The 26,998-nt window shown below is 32.6% G+C and overlaps 2 protein-coding genes across 6 annotated transcripts in view; one reads left to right on the top strand and one right to left on the bottom strand.

Moving 5' to 3' along the window:
• LOC105196912 overlaps window positions 1-26,998 on the bottom strand; it is a 140,090-nt gene that overhangs the window by 7,912 nt on the left and 105,180 nt on the right. For all 5 annotated transcript variants that reach the window (XM_039447676.1, XM_039447678.1, XM_039447675.1 and 2 more), the window contains one exon: window positions 8,527-8,792. In XM_039447676.1, coding sequence (XP_039303610.1) covers window positions 8,527-8,792 — 266 coding nt within the window. The remainder of the gene's footprint in view (window positions 1-8,526; window positions 8,793-26,998) is intronic.
• LOC120357440 lies at window positions 5,755-7,468 on the top strand. Its single transcript, XM_039447679.1, has one exon. The coding sequence runs from the start codon at window positions 5,780-5,782 to the stop codon at window positions 6,506-6,508; it is 729 nt and encodes a 242-aa protein (XP_039303613.1). The 5' UTR covers window positions 5,755-5,779; the 3' UTR covers window positions 6,509-7,468.

Raw genomic sequence — 26,998 nt, forward strand, 5'->3', positions numbered from 1 at the left:
TCTTCTGCTCAAGAACCTTATGTCCCTGACCAGGCCCTCACTAGGTGTTTCCCCCAGTAGAGCCCCAGCCTGTCGACATTTGGTCCTTAGCTCGTTTTTCCAAAACTTGAGGTGCTCGCTCCGCAACCAGGCCCGGATCCTCCTCCTGCCTAGACAGAAAGGGACCCCCAGTTTCGGTCCCGGCCCAAACACCTCCATTCTTGATGCGGCCCTGGCGAGCCGATCGACCTCCTCATTGCCCTCGATCCCCGAGTGACCGGGGACCCACGATAACTTCTTTATTCCTCGCCAGCTTCTCCAGTGCATTCCTGCAATCCCAGACCAGCCGCAAAGTGCAGATCGGAGCCTCAAGTGCCTTGATAGCAGTTTGGCTGTCCAAGCATATTCTTACGCGCCCACCTGTCTCCTTTCCGTCCAGGGCCAGTTGGGCACATCTTCGGATCGCCACGATCTCCGTCTGAAAAACCGTGGCGTACCCGTCCAGGGGCAGGCTCTCCGCCACTCCCCTTTGCCTGCAAACGATGCCCGCGCCGGAGCTCGTACCCGTCTTGGAGCCATCTGTAAACCAGACGTCCCCGTCCCAGGCCTGAACCAGTGTGCTGAGTTCTTCCCAGTCCACGGGCCCTGTGACCTGCACTTTAAAGCGCCTGTCCAGGGCCCGAACTGCTGGTATCCTATCTTGCCTCATTCCAAAGATGGAATCGGTCAACACGCCACTAAGGAACCTAGTGTGCGCAGTTCCCTCCTTCCACTTCAATTCACAGGTTAGTTGGTGCGATCGCCGCCGCCCCCACCAACACCTGGTGAAGTGGTTCAATCCCGAGCAGAATGCCCATGGCTGCTACCGGCGTGGTTCGCATTGCACCCAGAGCCCCTCTTAAAATCAGAGCCCTGACGTGCTCGAGCGCTACTACCGCCGCTTTCTTCCGCGCCCTAGACCACCACACAACTGCTGCATAAGTGAGCCTGGGTCGAAGTATTGCAGTATAGATCCAACAGACCATCCTGGGCTTCAACCCCCACGTCTGGCCCACGATTCTCCGAGCAAGAATATTAGACGTTTCGAATTCAATTGGACAGGACATGCTAGAAAATGTACTGCAAAGTATCTACATCCGATTGGCACACTGTCAAGCAGTAAACGGACAACAATTTGAACAGTTAATTCATTAATTGTTTAATTACGTCTAACACGCACACACGCGCGCGCGCGCGCACACACACACACACACACACACAGCAGGGAGGGTTTGGAGTCGTAAAATACCGGGACACACATACACACACACAGCAGGGAGAGTTTAGAGTCGTAAAATACCGGAGGACTGACGAACCTCGGAGTCCTTATCTCTGACTGTATTTGAACACACACACACGCACACACACACACACACGCACACGCACACGCACACGCACACACACACACACACACCAGAGGTGTAAATCCGACCGTGCAACCTCCACGCGGTACACCTTGGGTAATGCTAATGCCGGCGGTACTGTAACTTTCAACCCTCACAACTCGGAAAGTACTCAACGAAAATGAACTTTCTTGTAGTGTTTTGGAAAGGTCTCGGGGTAAGTTACAAAAATATGAATTGGAAAATGGGGCTTTCCAGTTAAGAAATTAAAGTTGACCTTTACGGTGCCCTTCAAGGTTACATGGAGGTCATTTCAATGTAACCATATAATAGACCACTTAATATACTAAAACTTTTGTATTGAACATTTTCTTCCATAATCATTATTTTCCAAGATATTTGACCGTTACAGAACTTTTGCCTATATACCCTATGATCAGAAAGTACCGGGAATTTTTTATTTAAAAGTACCGCGCATGCGGGAACCGGTTTATTTTTTTTTCTTATGTTGGTACGACCTTAAGACGCACATCTGTCAGGTTTTAGTGCCATCCGATCATTAGTGTCTGCCTGGCGTTTGTTTACATCAGTCAACTTTTTCATTTTGCCGCATTTTACCATGAATAATTTTGTTGAACAAAGAGTTTGTTTGAAATTTTGTGTTGCGAACAAAATTTTGTGTGCCGATGCACTGAAAATGTTGCAAAAAGCATTTTGCGAATCTGCTCTATCAAAAACAAGAGCATACGAGTGGTATAAAGACTTTAAAAGTGGTCGTACAGTGGTGGAAGATTTCCCTCGTCCGGACGTCCATCGACGTCGAACACCGATGAAAACGTGAAGAAAGTGAAAGAAATGGTGCTTGAATCGTCATACCAGCTTAAGAGAGATGTCTAGTGAACTTGGCATTGCATATGGAACGGCACAGCATATTGTGGTTGATGTTTTGGGTATGAGACGCGTGGCAGCCAGGCTCGTTCCGAAGGATCTGAATTTCTTGCAAAAACACCACCGAAAGACAGTTGCTGAAGAGATGATTTCTGAAGCCCAAAGTGATCCAACCTTCATGAAACGGATAATTACGGGCGACGAGACATGGATCTATGAATTTGACATGGAAACAAAGCAACAATCGTCCGAGTGGCGCTTCGAAGACGAGCCGAAACCGAAAAAACCGCGTCAAAGCCGCTCAAAAGTGAAGGTGATGTTGACTGTTTACTTCGATTGCCAAGGCGTTGTGCACTATGAGTACCTTCCACCGGGCCAGACAGTCAACAAAGAATATTATTTATCCGTTTTGAAGCGTTTGAGAGATGCTGTACAGGGTGTTACGTTCACATACATGTCGGTCTAACTGGTTGCCTACTCGTACAGGCGCGCATGGTGGTTTACAACTGCGTACGCTTGCAGGGCATGTCGGCAATATCACTCCCATCACTCTTTTTCGGAAATGATCACTAACAAATCTTCCCTCTACAATATTTATTTTGATATATTAATAATTTATTATTAAATTGATATTCAATGTAATAAATCAATATAAACATTATACAATTCTTCATATAGCGCGTGGCAAAATTCCGGAACGGTCAAATATTTCGAAAATAAAGTATTATCAAGAAAAATGTTTTAGATAAAAGTTGTATGGTTTGGAGAGGGATAAATAATGGTAAAATTAATTTTTGACAAAACTAAAGTTTTTAACATTATATAGAGGTTATCGGCATTTTTCAAGAGAATTATGTTATATTTACACATAATATATATTTCTTATTTTGTATAAGTATTGTAAGCTGAAACTGTCGAAAAATAAATAGTTTACTAGATATTTTACACTTTATTCTGGCACATTTCGACATAAAGTATAAGATATCTCATAAATTATTCAGTTTTTCGTAATTATATCTTAATACTTTTATGCGTAGTTATTTAAATAGTGTGTAGTACTAAAATTACGAAACATTTATTTCAATAGACTTCAACATTAATCGGTTAAAATGGAAGCCACAGTGACAAGGTATGAAAATAAATTTTATGAAATAATAAATGTGATAAACAAGGTTTAGTAATATATGTGAATGTCTCCTATTTTGATGTAAATTTGTCGAAAGCGCAGGTATGAGATAAATCAATAGTCAGTAACATAAATATTAAATGTGGTAATCGATAACTTTATAATAATATTATAATAATATTAGGTAGACGTGTTTGCGATTCTTAATATTAGGGATAGTCAATAACTTGATTAATATTTTTATAATAATAACTTTATTGATGTATGAATTGACAAATATGTTGCTTATTTATGGCGAATGCCATAAAAATCAAAGAGGAGTCGCAGCTCTCTATGCGGAACGTTATCCTGATAAGCGACACCCTGGACACGGGTTTTTTCAATCGCTATTTGCTAGGCTTTGTAGGCATGGGACATTGCATGCCTCAACACGTCGATTGAACGTTACATCCAGATCAGCGGAAACAATTAATGTTATAAGAGAGGCTCTCGTTGCCAATTCGCACACCAGTACGAGAAGTATTGCGTAATATAAATTTCTAATGATTTTTAAAGTATGTGCTCAAAATACCCCCCATTTTGTTCCGCACATAATGCAATTCTCCTCATGAAACTTCCTCGCACGTTTCTTAACATTACAGGCGTTACTGTTTGACTCGCTTCTCGTATCTTAGCAATCAAATCATCTCTACTGCGTGGTAATGTTTGATACACTATATCGCGTATGTAGCCCCATAAAAAAAAATCCATTGGCGTAAGATCAAGAGAGCGTGGAGGCCATTCTTGAAGAGGGCTGTGGATGCCTATCCATCTATTACGATATTGCCGATTTAAAAAATCACGAGCGAGAAGGGACGTATGTGCTGGGTGTCCATCTTGCTGGAAAATCATGTTTGGTATCTCAGCATCTGTTGGTTGGTAAAACTGATTTAGTTGAGATAGTTCGCATAACATTTTTATTAATCGATTAGGTGATTTACTTTTAAAATATCATCACCTAATAAACCTGGCAATATTTCTTCCAGGAAAGCGGAATATACTTGTCCCGTAATTGTCACATTTTCCGGAAAGAAATACGGCCCGATCACTCGATCATCCAAAATTCCCATCCACACATTAATGTGGAATTGTCCTTGGATGTGCGTTTCCTTTCGGCAATGAGGATTTTCCTCCGCATAATGATGTTCGTTATGCCTGTTTATTCGCCCATCACTGCGGAAAGTGCACTCATCTGTCCAAAGGATTCTCCTCAAGAAATGATCGTTAGCGATGTTATTTATGTCAACCTGATACAAAAAATTTTATTAAAAAATTATTATTTTCAATCGTACACAGAAAAAAAATTATTATTAAATCAAGATTCTTTGCATATAACATCTTTATGCAAGTATATAGATCTTCTTGGAAGAAATTATAATCTTGAACAGACATAATTTATGTCTGTTCAAGATTATAATTTCTTCCAAGAAGATCTGTATACTTGCATAAAGATGTTATATACTTGCTTATATGTGAAACAAAGAATCTTGATTTAATAATAATTTTTTTTCTGTGTAGTGAGAAACGATAGCCATCAATTGGTAATACATCATCTTGCTCTTACTTGTTCTGATAACCAATCGCAAAAAGCTACTCGGCGAGGCAAATCATGAGGAAATAATCTTTGTGTTGTGTGCCTCTTAAATGGATGCCATTTAAGATCATGCTTGATGATTCTGTGCACTGTGACATGATTCATTTGTAAATCCTGTGCAATACTTCTCGTACTTGTGTGCGGATTGGCAACGACAGCATCTCTGACAGCATTAATTGTTTCCGCTGATCTGGCTGCAACGTGCAATCGAGGTGTTGGGGTATGTAACGTACCATGCCTACAAAGCCTTGCAAATAGCGATTGAAAAAACCCGTGTCCAGGGTGTCGCTTATCAGGATAACGTTCCGCATACAGGGCTGCAGCTCGCCTTTGATTTCTATGGCATTCGCCAAAAATAAGCAACATGTTTGCTAATTCCTCGTTGCTATACCGCTCCATCGTCAAGCACACAGAAACGTGACTCTTCACCAGCTGTTTAAACAAATGCTATCGATGTTTCGCGAACGAAATATATGTCGATAAGTAAAAATTACTGGGCCCGGTATTTTACTTATCGACATATATTTCATCCGCGAAACGTTGACAGCATTTATTTTAAACGAAATATATGAGATCCTCAAGATCTGCGTCGCCGAGAAGCTTTTTGCGAGTGGTTGTCAGAGCAAGTAAGAGCAAGATGTATTGCCAATTAATGGTTTTCTCACTACGATTGAAAATAACGATTTTTTATAAAATAGCTTAAAAATCACATTTCAAGTGTTTACAGCTTAAAAAATTCTTAAAAAATTAAAGTATTAAAGATATCGTGGGATGATAGTTTATAGTTTAACAATTTTCTTGACGTTTTCAAGTATCTTACATAATCGAAATAATTTTTTGTATCAGGTTGACATAAACAACGTCGCTGAGAATAATTTTTTAAGAAGAATTCTGTGGACAGACGAGTGCACTTTATGCAGTGATGGACAAATTAACAGACGTAATGAACATCATTATGCGGAAGAAAATCCTCATTGCCGAAAGGAAACGCACATCCAAGGACAATTCCACATTAATGTGTGGATGGGAAATTTGGATGATCGAGTGATCGGGCCGCATTTCTTTCCGGAAAATGTGACAATTACGGAACAAGTTTATTCCGATTTCCTGGAGGAAATATTGCCCGTTTTGTTAGGTGACGTTGCTGCTATGCCGAATATAATTTCTCAACAAGATGGGCATCCCGCATACACGTCTCTTCTCGCTCGTACGGTTTTAAACCGTGAATATCAACTGAGATGGATAGGCATTCACAGCCCATGTCAGGAATGGCCTCCGCGCTCTCCTGATCTTACGCCAATGGATTTTTTTTTATGGGGCTACATGCGTGACATCATTTATCAAACATTGCCATGCGATAGAAATGACTTAATTGCAAAAATACGAGAAGCGAGTCAGAGAATTACACCTGAAATGTTGAGAAACGTTCGAGGAAGCATCATGAGGAGAATCGCGTTATGTGCGGAAGAAAACGGGGGATATTTCGAACACCTACTGTAAAAACAATTATTAGAAATTTATGTTCATCAATAAAGTTTATAAATGTTATAAAATTATTAATCAAGTTATTGACTATCCCTAATATTAAGAATCGCAAACACGTCTACCTAATATTATTATAATATTATTATAAAGTTATCGATTACCACATTTAATATTTATGTTACTGACTATTGATTTATCTCATACCTGCGCTTTCGACAAATTTACATCAAAATAGGAGACATTCACATATATTACTAAACCTTGTTTATCACATTTATTATTTCATAAAATTTATTTTCATACCTTGTCACTGTGGCTTCCATTTTAACCGATTAATGTTGAAGTCTATTGAAATAAATGTTTCGTAATTTTAGTACTACACACTATTTAAATAACTACGCATAAAAGTATTAAGATATAATTACGAAAAACTGAATAATTTATGAGATATCTTATACTTTATGTCGAAATGTGCCAGAATAAAGTGTAAAATATCTAGTAAACTATTTATTTTTCGACAGTTTCAGCTTACAATACTTATACAAAATAAGAAATATATATTATGTGTAAATATAACATAATTCTCTTGAAAAATGCCGATAACCTCTATATAATGTTAAAAACTTTAGTTTTGTCAAAAATTAATTTTACCATTATTTATCCCTCTCCAAACCATACAACTTTTATCTAAAACATTTTTCTTGATAATACTTTATTTTCGAAATATTTGACCGTTCCGGAATTTTGCCACGCGCTATATGAAGAATTGTATAATGTTTATATTGATTTATTACATTGAATATCAATTTAATAATAAATTATTAATATATCAAAATAAATATTGTAGAGGGAAGATTTGTTAGTGATCATTTCCGAAAAAGAGTGATGGGAGTGATATTGCCGACATGCCCTGCAAGCGTACGCAGTTGTGAACCACCATGCGCGCCTGTACGAGTAGGCAACCAGTTAGACCGACATGTATGTGAACGTAACACCCTGTACGTCGCAAACGGCCAGAAATGTGGGCCGACAATTCTTGGATTTTGCATGATGATAACGCACCGTCGCACCGAGCCCGAATTGTACTGAATTATTTGACCAAACATCAAGTAAATACCATCAAGCAAGCACCGTATTCACCTGATATGGCCCCGTGCGACTTTTTTTTGTTCCCCAAGTTGAAGTTGCCACTTCGTAGAAAGAGATTTCAGTCTATCGAGGAGATCAAAGAGAATGCGACGAGGGAACTAAAGGCCATCCCTTCGTCGGCCTACCAGGGATGCATGGAGGACTGGGTCAAGCGTTGGCACATGTGTGTTGCTTCAGATGGATCATATTTTGAAGGAGATAAAATAAATTTGCCTGAAATTTAACTCTATTTTGTTTTATTTAAAAATTCCCGGTACTTTCTGATCATAGGGTATATATATATATATATATATATATATATATATATATATATATATATATAAACGTTGGAATCAAGAGTGTCTACCATCTCTGATCCGTCAACGTGGCCCTTCCTCGAGTCCTAACTCTTTGGGCGCAGCAACGATCCCGAAATACCTTACAAATGTGCCTGGACCACCACAGGGCATAACATACCAAATTCATAAAAATAAACCGCAAATAAAATTTCTTTGAATTTCATGCATAAAAGCACATTTTCTTTCTTTTCAATAGCTATCCGTGTGTTTTCCTGTCTAAATAGGCGTCACTTTACGTGCTTTTTACGACTATTTACTGACTGTTAGGCAAGAAAAGAATAGTCTTGATCCATTTTTTACAAATGTTTTAAAGCCATCTGATTAGTCTACTTTATCAAAATTGTCTTTATTTACAACTGGCACGTCGGACAAAATTACGTGTCATTTCACGTAATTTCATGCTTCTGACGTCACGACTTCAATATGGCCGCGACAAGTACTCAGGAGCCTTAATAATTTATATATGTTATTACCAATATTATACATTAATATATTAATAATATTGTATAATAATAAATAAGTAATAATTCTATCGTTACTACTTACTTCAAAGATGATGACAAGAAATATATAGAAACGTCTTCTAAATTATGATCCGTATTTAATTTACAATCATTTTGTACATATTTGACATTATTTTGGTTTGTACGTGATATTTCATATGCATCGTTTAATTCTGTATTAATGCGAGATACATTATACAGATGTGACCGATCTGTCTGTGATAAATTACTGCACTTAAATAAATTAGTAGTGTTAGTTGGCGCAAATTTTCCTAATGATGTTAAATTATCCAGAGGTGTTACATTTATCTGAAATAAAAATAATTTTATGCATACATATATTTATACGTACATTTGGTTATATGACTAATCATCTAATATGACCACAAACGGATATCTTAAAAAATTAATAAATATTTCTGACAGATGACGAAATTGGCACGTGTTAAATATAAAATAAAAAGTTCGACTCGATTTCTGATTAAATTGAATGATTTAAAAGAAAATTTCGATCAAATGTTGTAAAGTGTGAACAAAAAATGTTCAATATTATCACTTGGGCAATTTAGATAACTTAGTTACATACTGACAAGGAATTTTGATAATATCTATTCAGTTCGAGTAATGTCTAATTTAAACGTTTTGAATTTTGTGCCTTGTATATTTGTACGCTAGTTAACTCATTTATTATAAATTTATTTTATGTTATTATGAAATAAGTAAATTCATTATTACTACTATTACTTAATTACGTGTTTAATGTTTTAGCCTGTTGCATACTTCTATTTCTTTTATTTTTATAATGTTTAGTTGTATTAATAGAAATATGCATTATATATTGTGTTAAATATATCATGTACAGGGGTTGGACAAAATAATATGAACACCTATTCTGATTCCAAAAAAATAAGTGTAATTTAAGAGTGTAACTTTGTCAAAAATGATCGTAAAAAAATTTTTAAAAAAGCTTGAAATCTCTAGTTTTGAAATTGATAAATCATTAAATAATTTACAGATTGTTTACAAAGTTACGCGGATTTAAATTGAGATGCATTAATCTCAAAATATTTTACAAACTTTGCAAAGCTTCACGACGCAAAATAAAAATTGCACGCAAATGCGGTTTGCAGCATTCGAAAGTATAGATCTTTACCTTTAATTTGCGTTTTTGATGACCGTTGTTCAATTTTTTTTCACTAAATTAGGCAACACTGAAAGAAAAATGGCATCTTTTCTTGAATTTCTTCCTTCACTTCCTAGTGTAAAAAAATCTTCTAAAAAAATCAACTTAAATAATCAAGGTTTCGACCTTTAAAATGAGTCCTGGAAGATCGTTTTATACTTTTTTTTACGAAGCTCAAATATCGACTTCAGCAAAGATTAAGTGAGCGTTCAACAGCAAAATTAAAAAATCATCTACAGTTATTTTCCCAAAAAAATGTGTAATATAACAAATCAATAAAAATGATAAATCAAATGTTTTAAAACGCATGTTACAGCTTAATGTTTCTACATACAAATTTTAATATCGACTTTGAAAACGTATACTGATTTTTTATGGAGCTATATGGATAAAAATAAAGATGCGGCAAAATTTATTATGTATTTTGCGAGTTTATTTGACGTGAATTAAAAATCGCACACAAATGCGGTTTACAGCATTCAAAAGCGTAAATCTTTACCTTTAATTTGCGTTTCTGTTGAGCGTTGTACGATTTTTATTCATTGAATTAAACAACATTGAAGCAAAAGAGGCCATTTTTGCTTCAGTGTTGCCTAACTCAATGAAAAAAAATTGTACAATGCTCATCAAAAACGTAAAATAAAGGTAAAGATCCACGCTTTCAAATGCTGTAAACCACATTTGCGTGCAATTTTTATTTCGCGTCGTGGAGCTTTGCAAAGTTTGTAAAATATTTTGAGATTTGTCGTATCCCCATTTAAATCGGCGTAACTTCGTAAACAATCTGTAAATCGTTTAATAACTTATCAATTTCAAAACTAGAGATTTCAAGTTTTAAAATGTTTCTTTTTAAATTTTTTTACAATTATTTTTGACAAAGTTACACTCTCTTGAATTACGCCTATTTTCCGGAGTCAGAATAGATGTTCATTTTATTTTATCCAACCCCTGTAAATAATTTTATGCAAATTTTGAACATCTATGTGTTCATATATTCTACTTATTTGTTTTTTTTTAAAACTTAAGTATTTATTTGAAAAAAAGTAAATCTATGATTGTCAGGTAATTTGGCCACACACATTGATGAAGAAATTTTATGTGTTACTACACGCTAATTAATTTATTATGAAATAAATCAAAGGATATAGCGTAACAAGGAGAATGGTTTTGGACCCCGTGCGTAATTAACCGTTATATAGGACAAAATATTTACTTAGATAAAACAAATTTTGTGCCAAGTTTCATTTCAAAAGACCCTCACAATTTCGAGATATTGCAAGAAATGTGATTTTTTTATTTTTTTTCTCTGATAAATTTAAATTAATCTTTACAAAAAAATCATGATTATAAAGAACATCTATACATATAAACTCTAATTTATTTTGTTATTCTTTGCTGAAAATTCTGTTTTTAAAAAAATCTAGAATTTGTAAAATCTCATTTTCTCTTGATCTAAAATAATGGCCATTTTTTAAAAAATTCAGTGGATAAGTCATTTAACATATATTTGATATTTTTTCAGATTTTTCAATTTGGTGGGACGTGAACAAAAATAAAAACGGATTTAAAAAATTTTTTTTCAGTTTTAAGAATATCCAGTTGACATACAATTACCTCCGATTACACATCTGCAAATAGTATAAAATTATAGTTCACATAATTTAAATTGTGAGATTTCAATTTTTTTCAGTCAGAAAAATTAATTTAACTAATTTTAGTAGTTCTTTTATTTTCTTCAAATATATATCAATTTTTAACTTTATCAAGCACATAATACGTATGATAAACTTATCTTGTACTAACATAACGACAAGAGAGTTAAGATTTGTCATCTAAAAAGTTGTTTAACCTTTGTAGAAAAAAAAATCTTAAATTTGCTTCATATTGATAAGTTTCTATTAATTTATTTCCTAAAAATATACTTATGCAAGTAAAGAAATAAAAGCAAAAATCCATGGCACATAGTGTATTTATTTAACCGTTATTATATAAATAGAAATGTGTTGGTCCTCATCACTGTCGTCGTTTGGCACAGAATTAATTTGTTCAATATTGAAAAGTTTGATTAACGCTTTCAAGCGCGCCAAAATTCAAATAGTATATGAACAAATAGCAATTGCAACTTTGTGCCCGCTTGATTTCAATCTCTCACCAATACACATTCCTGCGGCTATTTTAACAAACATGTGAGCTAGATTGAAACAAAAATTCTGCATTAACAACATGCAATTTAGTTGTAGTATAGTATATTTGGTGTAACATTCACTCTTCAAATTTTTTCACAGTCTTAAGCTTACTACTTTTAATTTTATATTTAATTTCAAATTAGTGTTATTTATTTTTAGTATTTTTTACACATTTATTAAATAAAGAAAATTAATTTTTTTGACTAAAAAAAATAAAATCTCATAGTTTAAATTACGTAAACACTATAATTTTATACTACTGTTTGCAGATGTGTAATCGGAGGTAATTGTATTTAAAAACTTAAGGGGGAAACTTTGCGTAAAATTGATATTTTTTACGTTTTTTTGGCTGAAATTGTTAGGAAATTATCTCAAAAATATGAAAAAAAAAAACCATTAAAAGGTTATAAAAGACTTCCTTTTGTGTTAATTCAAAGAAAGGTGAATTGGCCGGAGCACGTAGGTATACAAGCATCTGTCGAGCGCTCGGTTTTTAGTCCCTTTCTATTGTATATCTTTAAAACAAGTTTGGCAAGGAGTGGGGAAAGGGAAAATATTATTACAGTTATACCCAGAATGCCAATAAGAGCTTCAATGTGACCGTTTGACGTTTAGCGCCGAATCATTTGAATTGTGGCACAAAAATAATTCAAATAGCTGCTTACTTAGCTGCTGGCGTTTTTAACCCTTAAACACGTAAGTGGGTCTGAGAGACCCCAAATGAAGTTTTGAACGCTTGCTATGTGAAGATGGAATGAGATAGAAGGTTCGAACCAACACGTAAAAAAAGTTTGAAATCTCCTCTTTTGATTGATATGGTTGATCAACTTTTTTGGTCAACTAAAATTTGAACGGCACGGCAGCAAAGTTTTGTTAGGGTCAATGCGACCCATATAGTGTGTAAGTGAAACTTTTTTTGTGAGTATTTTACATAAAAAACCTGGACAAAATACGTTTGAACAGGTTTGCGGATGTTACTCGCATATACTCTGTCTAAAGTTGGAATACTATAAAATGCTGTAGAAAAGGAAGTTTTTCCGAAATATATCATGAAACACATTTTCAATTTTCAATTTTAGACATGATTTAATCAAAAATACCCCATATTCGCCTTGTTACATAAGTACATTTTTTAATAGAAATGACAATGATATAATTTTTTTTTGAAAGTATGAATTTTTAACTTTAAAACGTCGTATTGTAAAGTTCTTCAAAGTTTTTTGTTACAAACATATGATTGTTTTTTTAAGTTTGTTTTAAGTTTTAGATGCCTAAAAATACCTCATATTCTCCATGTTACATAATTATTAATTATACTTTTTAAAAGGAATGACTTTGCCAAATTTTATTTTGAAAGTGTGACTCTTTAGCCTTAAAACGCCGTATTCGAAAGTCCTTAAACGTTTTTTGTTGCAAAGATATTATTTTTTGAAGGAAAAGTGGATTTTTGACTAATTTTTGCTTAATGGTTTTTCTTTTATAACTTCACAATAAATCATTTTTCGGCAATGCCGATTGTGCAGTCACACTCCTGAGATTTTGAACTTTTGTTTTAAAAAAAAATCGTAGAAAAATATTGATTGTAATGTCAAAGTTATAGCTTCTCAAAGTTGAAAAAGTCTCCCAGACCCAAAAATGTGTTTCCGTATTTTACAGGATCGATGTGTTTAAGAGTTAATGATGGGTTTTCATTTTTACTGCAAATAATGCAAGATATGAATATCCAAATTGGTCAGCAAACAAAGTTATTCGCGAATGCCTATGATAAACACAGAGTAGAAAGGCAGGAGCGCCGCAGCCTCAGTTCAACAAAAGAAGCGCGTACTGCTCGTAAAACAGAAAAAATAGCTGAATTCCAGGCCTTTGGGGAAGAGGAAGACTCGCTGTATGGCCCTGGAATTGCTGATTGAGCCAAAATCGAGGTAAGTTTAAATAAATTACAATTTTTCACGATTTTTTCTTTACAAAAACTTTCAACGCGTTTTTCTCAAAACGCTAAATTTTGCGCGCCGGGAAATGTAACTCAAAAACTATTTGACCAATCATTTTCAAATTTTACATGCTTATTTTTCAACTATCTGGCCCAGCATACTATATACCTATCCGTTCATTAATATTTTACTTTAAACAATAATTATTAACAACTGTTTAAAATGCTTTTTATTGTTTATGTCGCCGTTTTGCAATTTTATGAATTTTGTTAATTATTTAAGGTCTATGCTATGCGTTTTTACATAAACCAACAAAATTTTTTTGAAATTTTTGTTTCAGATTAATTTTATGACCTCGGGGTTTTCCGGCGCAAATTCGAGGAGCAAACTTCAGACAGCTGCTGTGTCGCCACGCTGAACTTCTTAAAAAAAAAAAAAAAAAAAAAAAAAAAAAAGGGGTTTAAATATTAAATATTATCGTATACTTTGTCATTTTTCCATATATTTTGCCATATTTTTTTAAAAAATTCGAGAAAAAACGGATGTTTACACGAGGTTCTCCCCTTAATATATGTCAACCGGAGGCACTTAAGACTGAAAAATAATTTAAAAAATCTGTTTTTGTTTTATTTCAGCAAATTAAAAAGTTTCAACAAAATATTAAATATAATATGTCATGTGACTTATCCACTAAATTTAAAAAATAATGGTCAATATTTTTAAGAGAAAATGCAATTGAAAAAATTTTAAAGACACTAGCCGACTAAGAAAGATCAAAATTCCCCATCCCCTCAATGGATTTGTATAAAATTTAATCCATCTTTTTGTCATTAAAAGAAACTAAGTTTCCTAAATTTCCAAGTCCCGAGCTCCTTATTCCTATCGTCCATAAAAAAAATTTTTTTAGTAATTAATTTTATCTCTGCAAGTTTTTAATGAATTGATTTGAAATTTTAACTGGTATTAGATATAATTTAGACATATAACAAATTGTAGTTTTGACAAAAAATTCTAATTTTACAAGTCAAAAAAAGATTTCAAATTGTAATATTTTGACTCTCACAAAACTTGCTACCTCTATATTTTAATCATAGTTGCATTTTCATGAAAACTATCTCCTTGATTTTTTTCAGAATTTTTGTTCTATGACAACACCTTTAAATAACCCAAACCCCAAACCCAAAACCCGCTTTTTTCACCTTTTTCGCCTATTTTTCGTGGTTACTTTTGCTTGTAAAGACCATTTCGTGACTGCATCTGATAAATTTTTTATTCTCCACTAGAACAGATATCATCAAGCATCATTAACAAATATCTTAAAGAATATCACGTTTCTGATTTAAAACATATCATGTTGTCGCTTATTTTCGTCATTTTCGTGTATTCAAAGCGCGATTTTTTTATCTATGTCCGGATAGATTCGTTACTTCTTATACAACAACATAATTTTTGTTATTACTCATAATAAAAAATGCCACCAAAAACTTTTTTAATCTCAAAAACGCTATATTTCAATAGGTTTTTCTAATGTTATCCCAGCAAACACAAAATTAACAATGCATTAATGTTAGTAATAATTTCCTACTCAGCAATGTTATTGTATAATACATTCGTTATAAGACATTTATATTGTTGAATTGAAAATTATAACTAACATTACATAACGGTAACTTTGTATTTGCTGGGAATGGTTTCAATGCATAAAATTCTTTTTCTTTCAAATGAATAATATGTTTGAGAAATACCAAACCTTTACAGTTCAAATCAAATTAAGCTCTTAAAATAAGAGAGATTATTTGTTGTTTGCAATCTCATTTTGAAATGGTTTTTCAACAATTTTAAAAGCTATTCAATCTGTAATGAAAATCAATATTACAAAAGAAAATTTTATTAGAAAAAAACACTTTTCTACAACTTAGTATTTGAATAATTGTATTTAAAAGAGAAAAATAATGGTACTACATATTAGGATATTGCTTTGGCTCTCGCTCAGACCCGTATACTCGCTTCTTTACAGCGGGTAGCATAAGACCATTGATTTGACATATAAATATTAATTTCTTTTTGAAATGTTACATATTAAAGAACTACATAATAAATTGAATTCGCATAAAGCATTTAGTTTCTCAACGATTCTTATTTGTAAATTAAATTAGAGAAAAGTGAGCTCAAGAGGGTGCACGCAGAATGTCGAGTGCAAATAAATAACAAAAATCTCCAATGTCAGGCAAACGTTTCGATCTTTAATGACGGTCTTCCTCAGTGATAATACAAGTCTATAAAACAACAATCGCACTAATTAAGATATGAATTTATCACAATAAACAAATAAAGAACAGAAATAAGAAATGAAAACAAGTTACCGAATGGATAGAGATTGTGCAAAACCGCGGTGTACATCTTACTACAACGTCTTAGAATAAAAATATTATGAAAGACCTCACAGAGCGTGTACCGAGACAAGAGTTTTGTGAAACCACATAGTTGGTTGCTAACAAATAAATAAATAAATAAGAGAAAGATATTAAAATGATGACTTTAAAACTTGTGGCAAACAACCATAAAAATTAAATAATTAAAAAAGGTGAATAAAGGGAAAATCAATAAAAATTAAATAAATAAATAAAAAAGAATAAAAATGGAAACTGTACAAGTTCAGTCATTAGATATAAAATTGTAAAAAAAAACGCTTATATAAATTAATGTAAATTCAGGAAAAAGGGGGAAAAAAGGAAATAAGCCGAAGCGAAAATTATATACAAAATACCTCTAAGCACTAAAACTCATGTCACAGCCTTGAGATGGGATGTTACATCTCGGTGAGAATAGATACGAATAATAAGGACCGAAATGAGATAGCCTCGGTGGCCCGAACGGAAGGAATAGAAGGAGGAGGGGTGATGAACCTAAGAAGGGGGAATACGTTCGAGGATAGGAAGATACGCATCCGAGAGAAGTTCCATGTCGCTTTGTTTATTGAGTCCGTGCATTTGATTTTTGATGTGTAGTATCTCAGATATGGATCTTTTGACATAAGATGGTTCCTTGTCTAAAATTTCCACGTTCTCCCAATCGAATTTGTGATTTTCTCCGATGCGGTGTAGCGAAATAACTGAAGGAGAACTGGCCTTCCTAATGTCTGCTTTATGTTCGCTAACTCTTGTTTTTAATTGGCGTTTCGTCTGTCCCACGTAAGAAGAATCGCAGTCCTTACAGTTAATTTTATAAACTACGTCATTACAAGAAAGACGTTCTGTATGGTCTTTGCCAGTAGTTATAAATTTGTTCAGTTTGGAAGGGATTGTGAACGCAACACTGCAGTCGAACTTACATGAGAAAGACGAAAATTTTTCTGATACAGACTCAATGTAAGGGATCGTAAAAAATCTTCTCACACGTTTATCATCTACGCAGGTGTCATCTGTATAAAAAAGGTGTTTGAGTCTGAAATTGATCATAGAGAAGATAAAATTTAAAGGATAGTTATTTTTCAATAAAATGTTAACTAAAATTGTGAAGTTCTTACGGTGGAATTGAGGATGTGATAATAACAGTAATTTGTCAACCATACCAAAAATAACACCCTTTTTATGACACAGGGGATGGTGTGAGAAAAAATTGAAGTATCTTCCTGAGAAAGTTGGTTTGCGGTATTGATCGAAAATGATTCTATTATTCACATTTATAAGCATAACATCAAGAAAACTGATTCTCCCCTCGATCTCTCTCTCCATGGTGAATTGTAAACGGTCATGCATGGAATTAAATGTGTCAAGGATGCCCGATAGCGAGTTAGCCGGGGCTGCTAATATAATGTCATCTACATATCTGCAGTAAAAAGGTAAATGAAAAGAAAGAAGTTTTAACGCCTTGCACTCCAGATCCTGCATGACCAAATCCGCCAAGATAGGAGATAACGGTGATCCCATCGGCAGACCGAAGATCTGTTTATAACAAGTATTATTAAATTTAAAATACGTGGAATCTATTATTAAATTTAAAGCTTTGAGAAATTCATTGACCGGAATAGTAGTGTTTTTGGAATCAGATCCCATCTGGTCGTGACGCTTTCCACCGCTAAGTTTTTTGGGACATTGGTGAAAAGAGACACAACGTCTAATGACACTAAAACGTGATCCGATTCCACGTAAAGACCATTGAGTTTATTAACCAAATGAAAACTATTTTTAACGAAACTATCTGCCTCTGGTATATTGTTATAAATTATGTTATGTAAAAAATAAGCTAGAGAGTGTACAGGGCTATTTATGGAAAAAATTATAATTCTTAAGGGATTGTTAGGTTTATGAATCTTCGGCAAACTGTAGGCTCTCCGCAAAACACCGTCCGTTGTTAATATACTCCTATATGTATGTTGTTCAATGAAACCTGTTTCTTTCCACCGAGAGAAAAGAGAACGAGCCTTTTTGGTTAATTTTTGAATCGGATCTTTTGATAATTTGACATAAGTAGACTCGTCAGAAAGCATGCTTTCCATTTTCAAGATGTAATCATTTTTGTCAAGGGCAACTGTTATATTACCCTTGTCCGCTCTGGTAAACAAAATATTGGGATGCTCTCTAACAAAACTCATCGTGATTCGTAACCAGTCTTTAATTAGCTGGTCATTGATCTTTAACGGACGGTCGCTACGAAATAAGCTCTCCAAGATCGACACAGAACGATTCCTAATTGCTGCATGTATGTTTTCTCGGTATTTTGAGATGTTATGTTCTATGTGTTTGATAAATTCTAATAATGTTCTTCCTCTGTCACCATCCAACAACGGTAACCCAAAGCGGTCCCCCAGTTGTAAAAGATATCGGATGTCCTTCGGGATATTGGTACCGCTCAGATTAGTAAACCAATCGCTATGCAAAGTGTCTAGAGGAATCTCAGAATCAAATTCGGAGGGAGACACATGGATTTGGTGTATTGTCTCATTTGCACTAAACGTAAGCCGTTAGAAAGAAAAAGTTGTTTTTTCGTTAGACACGCCAGAAGTCTTGGCGACATATGTAATGTGTCTCATTTTGTTAATCCAAAACTGACGCTTTTTTTGTTTCAACCAATCAATCTTTTTATCGATCCTGGAGATCTCTCTCCGCCACAACCAACCGTTCCTTTTTTCTTGAAATGTGAAAAAATCACTTTCGATCAATGGGGGAAGGACGTTCGACACGCTTCTGGAGGTCCTATAAAATCGGTCCCTTAGAAAATGTAAATGTTTGTACGCATCTCTAAGTTCTAACTTTAGTATAATGTTAATAAAGTTATTACTAATTCTGTCCAGACTATTTGACGAGGTCTTTTGGAACAATACAATATTTGTGTGTCTTCTATAAATATTCAAATGTGTCGGAGTGAGATTATATTTTATACACGCTTTGATGAAACAAATTCGCATGTGTAACAATGTCAAAGATCGGCTCAGTTTAATAAACTGAATTAAGAGAAAACGTGTGGTTTCCAAAACAATTTCTGATAAAAGTAAAAAGTTTGGCCGAAGATATAAATGCTTGAGAATCCATGGTAACGCTCGGGTTAATTAACAAACAAAACAAAATAAAAGTTAAGGCTTTTATAAGTAAATTAAATTAGAGAAAAGTGAGCTCAAGAGCCACGCAGGATGTCGGATGCAAATAAATAACAAAAATCTCCAATGTCAGGCAAACGTTTTGACCTTTAATGATGGTCTTCCTCAGTGATAATACAAGTCTATAAAACAACAATTGCACTAATTAAGATATGAATTTATCACAGTAAACAAATAAAGAACAGAAATAAGAAATGAAAACAAGTTACCGAATGGATAGAGATTGTGCAAAACCGCGGTGTACATCTTACACTCTTCTTAGGTTCATCACCCCTCCTCCTTCTATTCCTTCCGTTCGGGCCACCGAGGCTATCTCGTTTCGGTCCTTATTATTCGTATCTATTCTCACCGAGATGTAACATCCCATCTCAAGGCTGTGACATGAGTTTTAGTGCTTAGAGGTATTTTGTATATAATTTTCGCTTCGGCTTATTTCCTTTTTTCCCCCTTTTTGCTGAATTTACATTAATTTATATAAGCGTTTTTTTTTTACAATTTTATATCTAATGACTTGTACAGTTTCCATTTTTATTCTTTTTTATTTATTTATTTAATTTTTATTGATTTTCCCTTTATTCACCTTTTTTAATTATTTAATTTTTATGGTTGTTTGCCACAAGTTTTAAAGTCATCATTTTAATATCTTTCTCTTATTTATTTATTTATTTGTTAGCAACCAACTATGTGGTTTCACTCTTGTCTCGGTACACGCTCTGTGAGGTCTTTCATAATATTTTTATTCTAAGACGTTGTAGTAAGATGTACACCGCGGTTTTGCACAATCTCTTGGAGATTTTTGTTATTTATTTGCACCCGACATCCTGCGTGGCTCTTGAGCTCACTTTTCTCTAATTTAATTTACTTATAAGAGCCTTAACTTTTATTTTGTTTTGATTCTTATTTGTGTTTACTTATACTTATAATCGTATAATGTCATGTTTTGTTGTTAATTTTGTTGTTAATAAGTAATACAAATAAGAATCATCAAGACACTAAATGCTTTATGTGAATTCAATTTATTATGTAATTTTCTAATATGTAACATTTCAGAAAAAAATTAATATTTACATGCCAAGTCAGTGCTCTTATGCTACCCGCTGTAAAGAAGCGAGTATACGGGTCTGAGCGAGAGGCAAAAAATTATCCTAATACCCTAGTAGCAATTTTCTGTAAGACTGCTGTAAATCTTGCAGCAGATTCTTGAAAGATTCTGCCAACAGGACGTTATGATCTGCTTCCTCATTCTGTTCAATTCTTCTGAAAGATTTTGCGGTCAAATTCTTGCAAGAAACTTGCACGTATCTATTGGCAGATTCTTGCAAGAAACTTCAATGTATCTGCTGTAAATCTTGCAGTAGATTCTTGAAAGATTCTGTCAACAGGACATTGTGATCTGCTTCCTCATTCTGTTCAATTCTCCTGAAAGATTCTGCAGTCAAATTCTTGCAAGAAATTTGTATATATATCTGCTGCAAGATTTGTAAAATTCTTTCACCAGAATATTTTAGTATAGCCTTAAAATGGATTAAAAAAAGATTAAATTTAAACATTTCATTCATGTACAAAATTAAATAACAATACAAATTGTTATTTACATGTAAAAATATAAAATTTTATGTGGAACACCGTTCCACACAAACATCATATATATATATATATATATATATATATATATATATATATATATATATATATATATAGGATGTCAAGTAACTACCGCCCGTGATTTCGTGGATCGATAGATCAAGTAAAACTGAGCAAAAAAGTCCTTTACCATTTTTTAATATTTACCATAGTTAACGAAAAAAAAATTAATAAAGTCTGCGAATAAGCGCGTATCACCGCGCGCAATAACCGCCCGCCGGTCGCCGAGACGTAGGCAGCCGCGGCTGTAGGCTTGGCGCGGTGAGGAGAGAAAAGCAGCAGTAATTCAAAGGCGTAGCTACTGCTACTAAGTAATAAAATTCTCTTTTGTAATATTAATTTTCATTACGGCTTAAATAGCTTTTAAAATTGTTGAAAAACCATTTCAAAATGAGATTGAAAACAGCAAAAATCTCTTTTATTTTAAGAGCTTAACTTGATTTGAACTGTAAAGGTTTGGTATTTCCCAAACATATCCATTGAAAGAAATAGTACAGTATGCTACAAGAAGCCGAACTTTGCCGGTCTCGACTAAGGACGATGTTTTCAGTACGAGGTAAAGCGCGCGTAGCATAGTCAAGTGCTGAAAACAGCATTCAAAGTCGAGACCGGCGCTTGGCTCCATGTTGCATACGGTATTTTATTCAAGAGAAATACATTTTTTGCGGCATTCCACGTAAAACAAGCGCGTGGCGTTTTCCTATCACTGCATGTCCCGGTTAAAGATTATCAGAAATCAGTGTACTACCTTGGCTCATGCATTTTGACTCTATGCTCAGCGCATGCGTCAAGAAACGTTTACAAAAGTGCGCATGCGCACCTTACGGAATTGTTGCCTATTTAAGATTGCCCATTTACGACCATATTCCTGGCAGGACGCAAAAAACGTACTTCTATTGCATGAAAGGATTTTATGCATTGAAACTATCCCCAGCAAAGACAAAGTTACCGTTATGTAAATGTTAGTTATAATTTTCCATTCAACAATGTAAATGTCTTATAACAAATGTATTATACAATAACATTGCTGAGTGGGAAATTATTACTAACATTAATGTATCGTTAATTTTGTGTTTTCTGAGATAACATTGGAAAAACCTGTTGAAATATAGCGTTTTTGAGATTAAAAAAGTTTTTGGTGGCACTTTTTATTATGAGTAATAACAAAAATTATGTAGTTGTAAGATGTAACAAATCTATCCGGACATAGATAAAAAAAATCGCGCTTTGAATACACGAAAATGACGAAAATAAGCGACAACATGATATGTTTTAAATCAGAAACGTGATATTCTTTAAGATATTTGTTAATGATGCTTGATGATAATCCCTGTTCCAGTGGAGAATAGAAAATTTATCAGATGCAGTCACAAAATGGTCTTTACAAGCAAAAGTAACCACGAAAAATAGCCGGAAAAAGTGAAAAAAGCGGTTTTTAGGGTATTTAAAAGTGTTGTCATAGAACAAAAATTCTGAAAAAATCGAGGAGGTAGTTTTCATAAAAATGTAATATGATTAAAATATAGAAGCAGCAAGTCTTATGAGAGTCGAGATATTACAATTTAAAATTTTTTCGGCTTGTAAAATTATAATTTTCTGTCAAAATGGAAAACTAAAATTTGTTATTATATGTCTGAATCATATCTAATATCAGTTAAAATTTCAAATCGATTCATTAAAAACTCACAGAGAAAAAAATTATTTACTAAAAAACATTTTTTTAAATATTATAGATGATAAAGAGAAGCCCGGAACTTGAAAATTTAGAAAACTTAGTTTCTTTTAATGACAAAAAAAAATTGGATTAAATTTCATACAAATCCATTGAGGGAGGAATTTCGACCCTCCTTATTCGGCTAGAGCCTTTTTCTTAAAAACAGAATTTTCAACAAAGAACGACAAAAAAATTAGAACTTATGGATACCCTTTATAATCACGCATTCTTTGTAAAGGATAATTTAAATTTAGCGGAGAAAAAAATATTAATGAAAAATCACATTTCTTGCGATATTTCAAAATTGTGAGGGTTTTTTAAACCTTTGCACAAAATTTTCTTTTATCTAGGTGGATATTTTTTCTCATATATATAACGGCTGATTACGCGCGGGGTCCAAAATCACTCCCCTTATTACGCTGTACTCTTTATATTAATAAAGAAAAAGAAGGTATTATGGTTACTGTCGACAACATGATTACCCCTATTATCTCTGTTATTGGGTGACGTATTCTAATAATTGCTTCTGGATTTTATTCATTTAGTAGCCCGTCGTTTTTTAGTGATATTAATATGCCAATACATAATAAGTGACAATTGTTATAAGCCATTATTACATTTGAGCACTTCTAAACTTTTTCAGGATACTACTTTAACTTTTAATTATTCATACTTCCTCATTATTCTTAAACTGGAGTGTATTATCACACGAATGTACATATACTTGAGTGTTTTCTTGTTATTTACTTTTTTATTCAAGTATACATATTTCGAATGATACAAAGTTAAAACAATTAAATTTCATTAATATGGTTTTTCAAGCAAAATTTTTATATCGAAATATATTTTCGATAAATCGATTGTCATTCTAGAGAGCGGTGTCTAGAAACATTAAAGATATTTTATGCTTGTTGTTTCATGTTAAACATGAATAAAATAATATTTTTAACAAAATTTCTAAAGTTTCTAAACACAGGAAAATTCTAAATCAAGAAAATTCTAAACAATGGAAAATTAAAAATATACAATTTTAAAACAAGATACTGTGTTTCTTTTAAACTAAACTAATTTTTAATTATTTTTATAGATAGCCATATTACAACCACTTTTTTCTGTCAGCAATTATGCAGTGCACTAAATTTTTATAAATCAAGTCCTAAATAATAAATTACTTTGAGCCTAGAATCTGTCAAACAACACTTCGACAAAAGTAATCATTCAAATTTCAATAGAAAATATTAATTGTAAACAAAATTTTTCAATAAAATAGAAATAGGTGCCATATTACCCTCTTCTTCTCTATTTTTGTTTTCTTTTTGATTTCTTTATTAATAAGAAAAATAAACATTCAAAATTTTTGTTCATTTTTAAATAAATGTAATATTAATACGGTTTTTATTTATTCTTTCTAGCATTATAAAAAAGATACGGCTATATTATCCATCTATCCATTCGGATAATTCGTTAATTTGATTTTTTTTAATATTAAATTTTCAACCCTACATTATTGTTTGAACAATTTTTTATAAATTTTCATAAAATAAAACTAAAATATTTATATATCAGGATTGGGAGTTTACGCATAAAATAAAAATAATCTACATAACGCATATATAATACAAAACTATGTTTCACGTCATTTGTGTAAAAATAATCTATGAATTATCAAAGATATTCAAATATTCAGACTTCATAAAAAATTGTGGAAATTATAATTTGTTTTTTTTTATTGTTAATATAATTTTATCAGTATTAAAAATATACAGGGTGATTATTAATAACTGTTTCCACGTTTTACCATAGGAACATGATTTACCAACGGATACGTATTTCTAACATATTATTATATTAGAAATTACAAATGCGTGCTCCTATGTAAAAAGTAAGAACAGTCATTAATAATCACCCTGTATGTATTAACTGTTTTAGAAACTTAATTATTTTTTCTGTTCGTTGTATTATTCAATTTATAATAATTTACATAGCTTGTCTATACAAAAAAAGAATTGTATAAATATAACATAAATAGTATGTAAATAATCCATGTAAACATAATCTTAAAGTATACAACACAATCTTGTTTCAAATATTCGTTTTTTCAAAAATACAAAGAACCTTGTGCATTATTACTAGTGGTTTAAAATCATAGGCGAACACTCTTGACTGTTACATATATTTGTGAAAGTCAAAAGAAATAATAATTCAGTAATAGAAATAAAAAGAAATATAGAGTTCAGATGAGCAAATTAAAAAGATTACATAAATAAATATAAATGTCACAGACTTTTTGCGAAATTAACCTTTTTGAAATAAGGTTAAGCTTTTATGCAAAATGGCGTCTTTTGTGAAAACAACGATTATTCTTCAATTAGACTACTGCCTAAAGTCTTACTTAAAACTTTTTGCAAAGCTAATTAACCCTTACTAGCCATCATGGGATCATTCGCATTCGAGCAAAATTTCTCGCATATCGTATGCCGGTACAATCTGCTACACGCGCTATACCTCGCCTAAAAAACTTCGTTTGTAGGGAAATATGGCGCCGCAGTGATGTGTTTTAACTGCAGTTATTTCATTAGTTAGCTTGGCTGGTAAAGGTGCTAAAATTGAAAGTAAATAATTTTTTATTTTTTATAATATTTTATTTTATCAATATATTTGCATAATATTTATAATATTTAACTTTTTGTTAATAAAAATATTTGATTTATATGTTATTATTATAGAAATGTTGCATCATATGTATATACACAATGTCCCAGAATTAGCAGATTCTTTTATGAGCAAATTCTTTGGAATAGTCCAAGTCGAAAATCTTAATACCAAAACGTTGAGGACTGTAATACTTTTCGAATTAAGATTTTTAACTTAAAATATTCCAAAAAATTCGCTCATAAAAAAACCTCTGCTAATTCTAAGATACCCTGTATATAGTTTTAAAAAATATATAAATATAAAAATTCAATTTTTACTTTTCAACACTAAATTCATTAAATTCAAAACTGAAGCTATAATTATTAAAAATCCTATATTATTCGCTAATTTTATATCATAAAAGTAAGCATTATTTATGTTGCAAAATTAACATTAAATTATGAATCCAAATCAATAGAACATTTTTTTTATAAAAATATAATCCTTTAACTTTAATTTCTTTTTTTTCAATTCTCTATGACAATTTTTAAGAAAGTTATAATTTTTCAAAAATTACTTTGCATTTGCCGTAACACTTTGTTCACATATTTGTTAAACAAAATTACATAGTTTTACCAATTGTTATTGCCATTTCACTTTTTAATTGAATATTAGAAGGTTAAAACTAAGTAAAATTACGGTTGAAAAACATCGTATTACGGTGTACCCTTTAATAGAAGCCTAAAACACGAGTAATCCCACGATAGCTAGAAACAAAAAATTACGATGACTAGTAAATGTTAATATTAGCCCCATTGATTAATAATTCATGTTCTGCAAAAAATCTAACAAAACGTTTAACCTTTTTACGTAAAGCCTGAAATTACTAGTCTAAGTAGCAAAATGTTTCCTTCCTTTACTAGTAAAGCTCTACTAATCTAATAGGATATCTATTAAATCATTTGCGTGGAAAGTAAATGCTTGCACGGGAAAGCGTCTATTAAACTTAAACTATATTTTTAATTGAAAATAATTGTTATTTTTACTATGTTATGGCTCGTAAAGTTTTCTTTTAATTACAATTAGTATTTTTTTTCTCATCAGAGAATTATTACAAACCCAAATTAAATACAAAAGTTCGAGCGCTAAGGGTAGCAAGCAAAAGCAAAGTGTCCTCAATATCGCTGCAATTTCAAATCTAAAAATTATGCTGATTTGTACTATGCTAGCATAACTCAAATATATAGCTTGGAGTGTATCGATAAATTATAAATCGAAATTATAGGCAAACCGTTTGTGCGCTAAGGGCCGCAAACAAGAGTAAAGTGCCCTCTCAATATTGCTACGATTTAGAATCCGAAAGTTGTGCTAACTTGTGCTAATTAGCACAACTTAGATATACAATTTTATACCGTAGAAATAATTAATGCAAATACAATTGTTAATTTTATGCAGAAATGTCTTTTTATTATAACTTCATTTGTTATCAGTAATTCTCATGAAATTCTTCAATAATTATCATGAAATTAATACTTTGACACAATTAGTACAACTTAGCACAATCTAATACAATTTAAAAAATTAAAAAATTCGAAAAGTGAGGAGGGGCTAGCCTAAATAATCTTTT

This window comes from Solenopsis invicta, chromosome 3 (assembly GCF_016802725.1).
Source record: "Solenopsis invicta isolate M01_SB chromosome 3, UNIL_Sinv_3.0, whole genome shotgun sequence".
NCBI classification, from domain to species: Eukaryota; Metazoa; Arthropoda; class Insecta; order Hymenoptera; family Formicidae; genus Solenopsis; species Solenopsis invicta.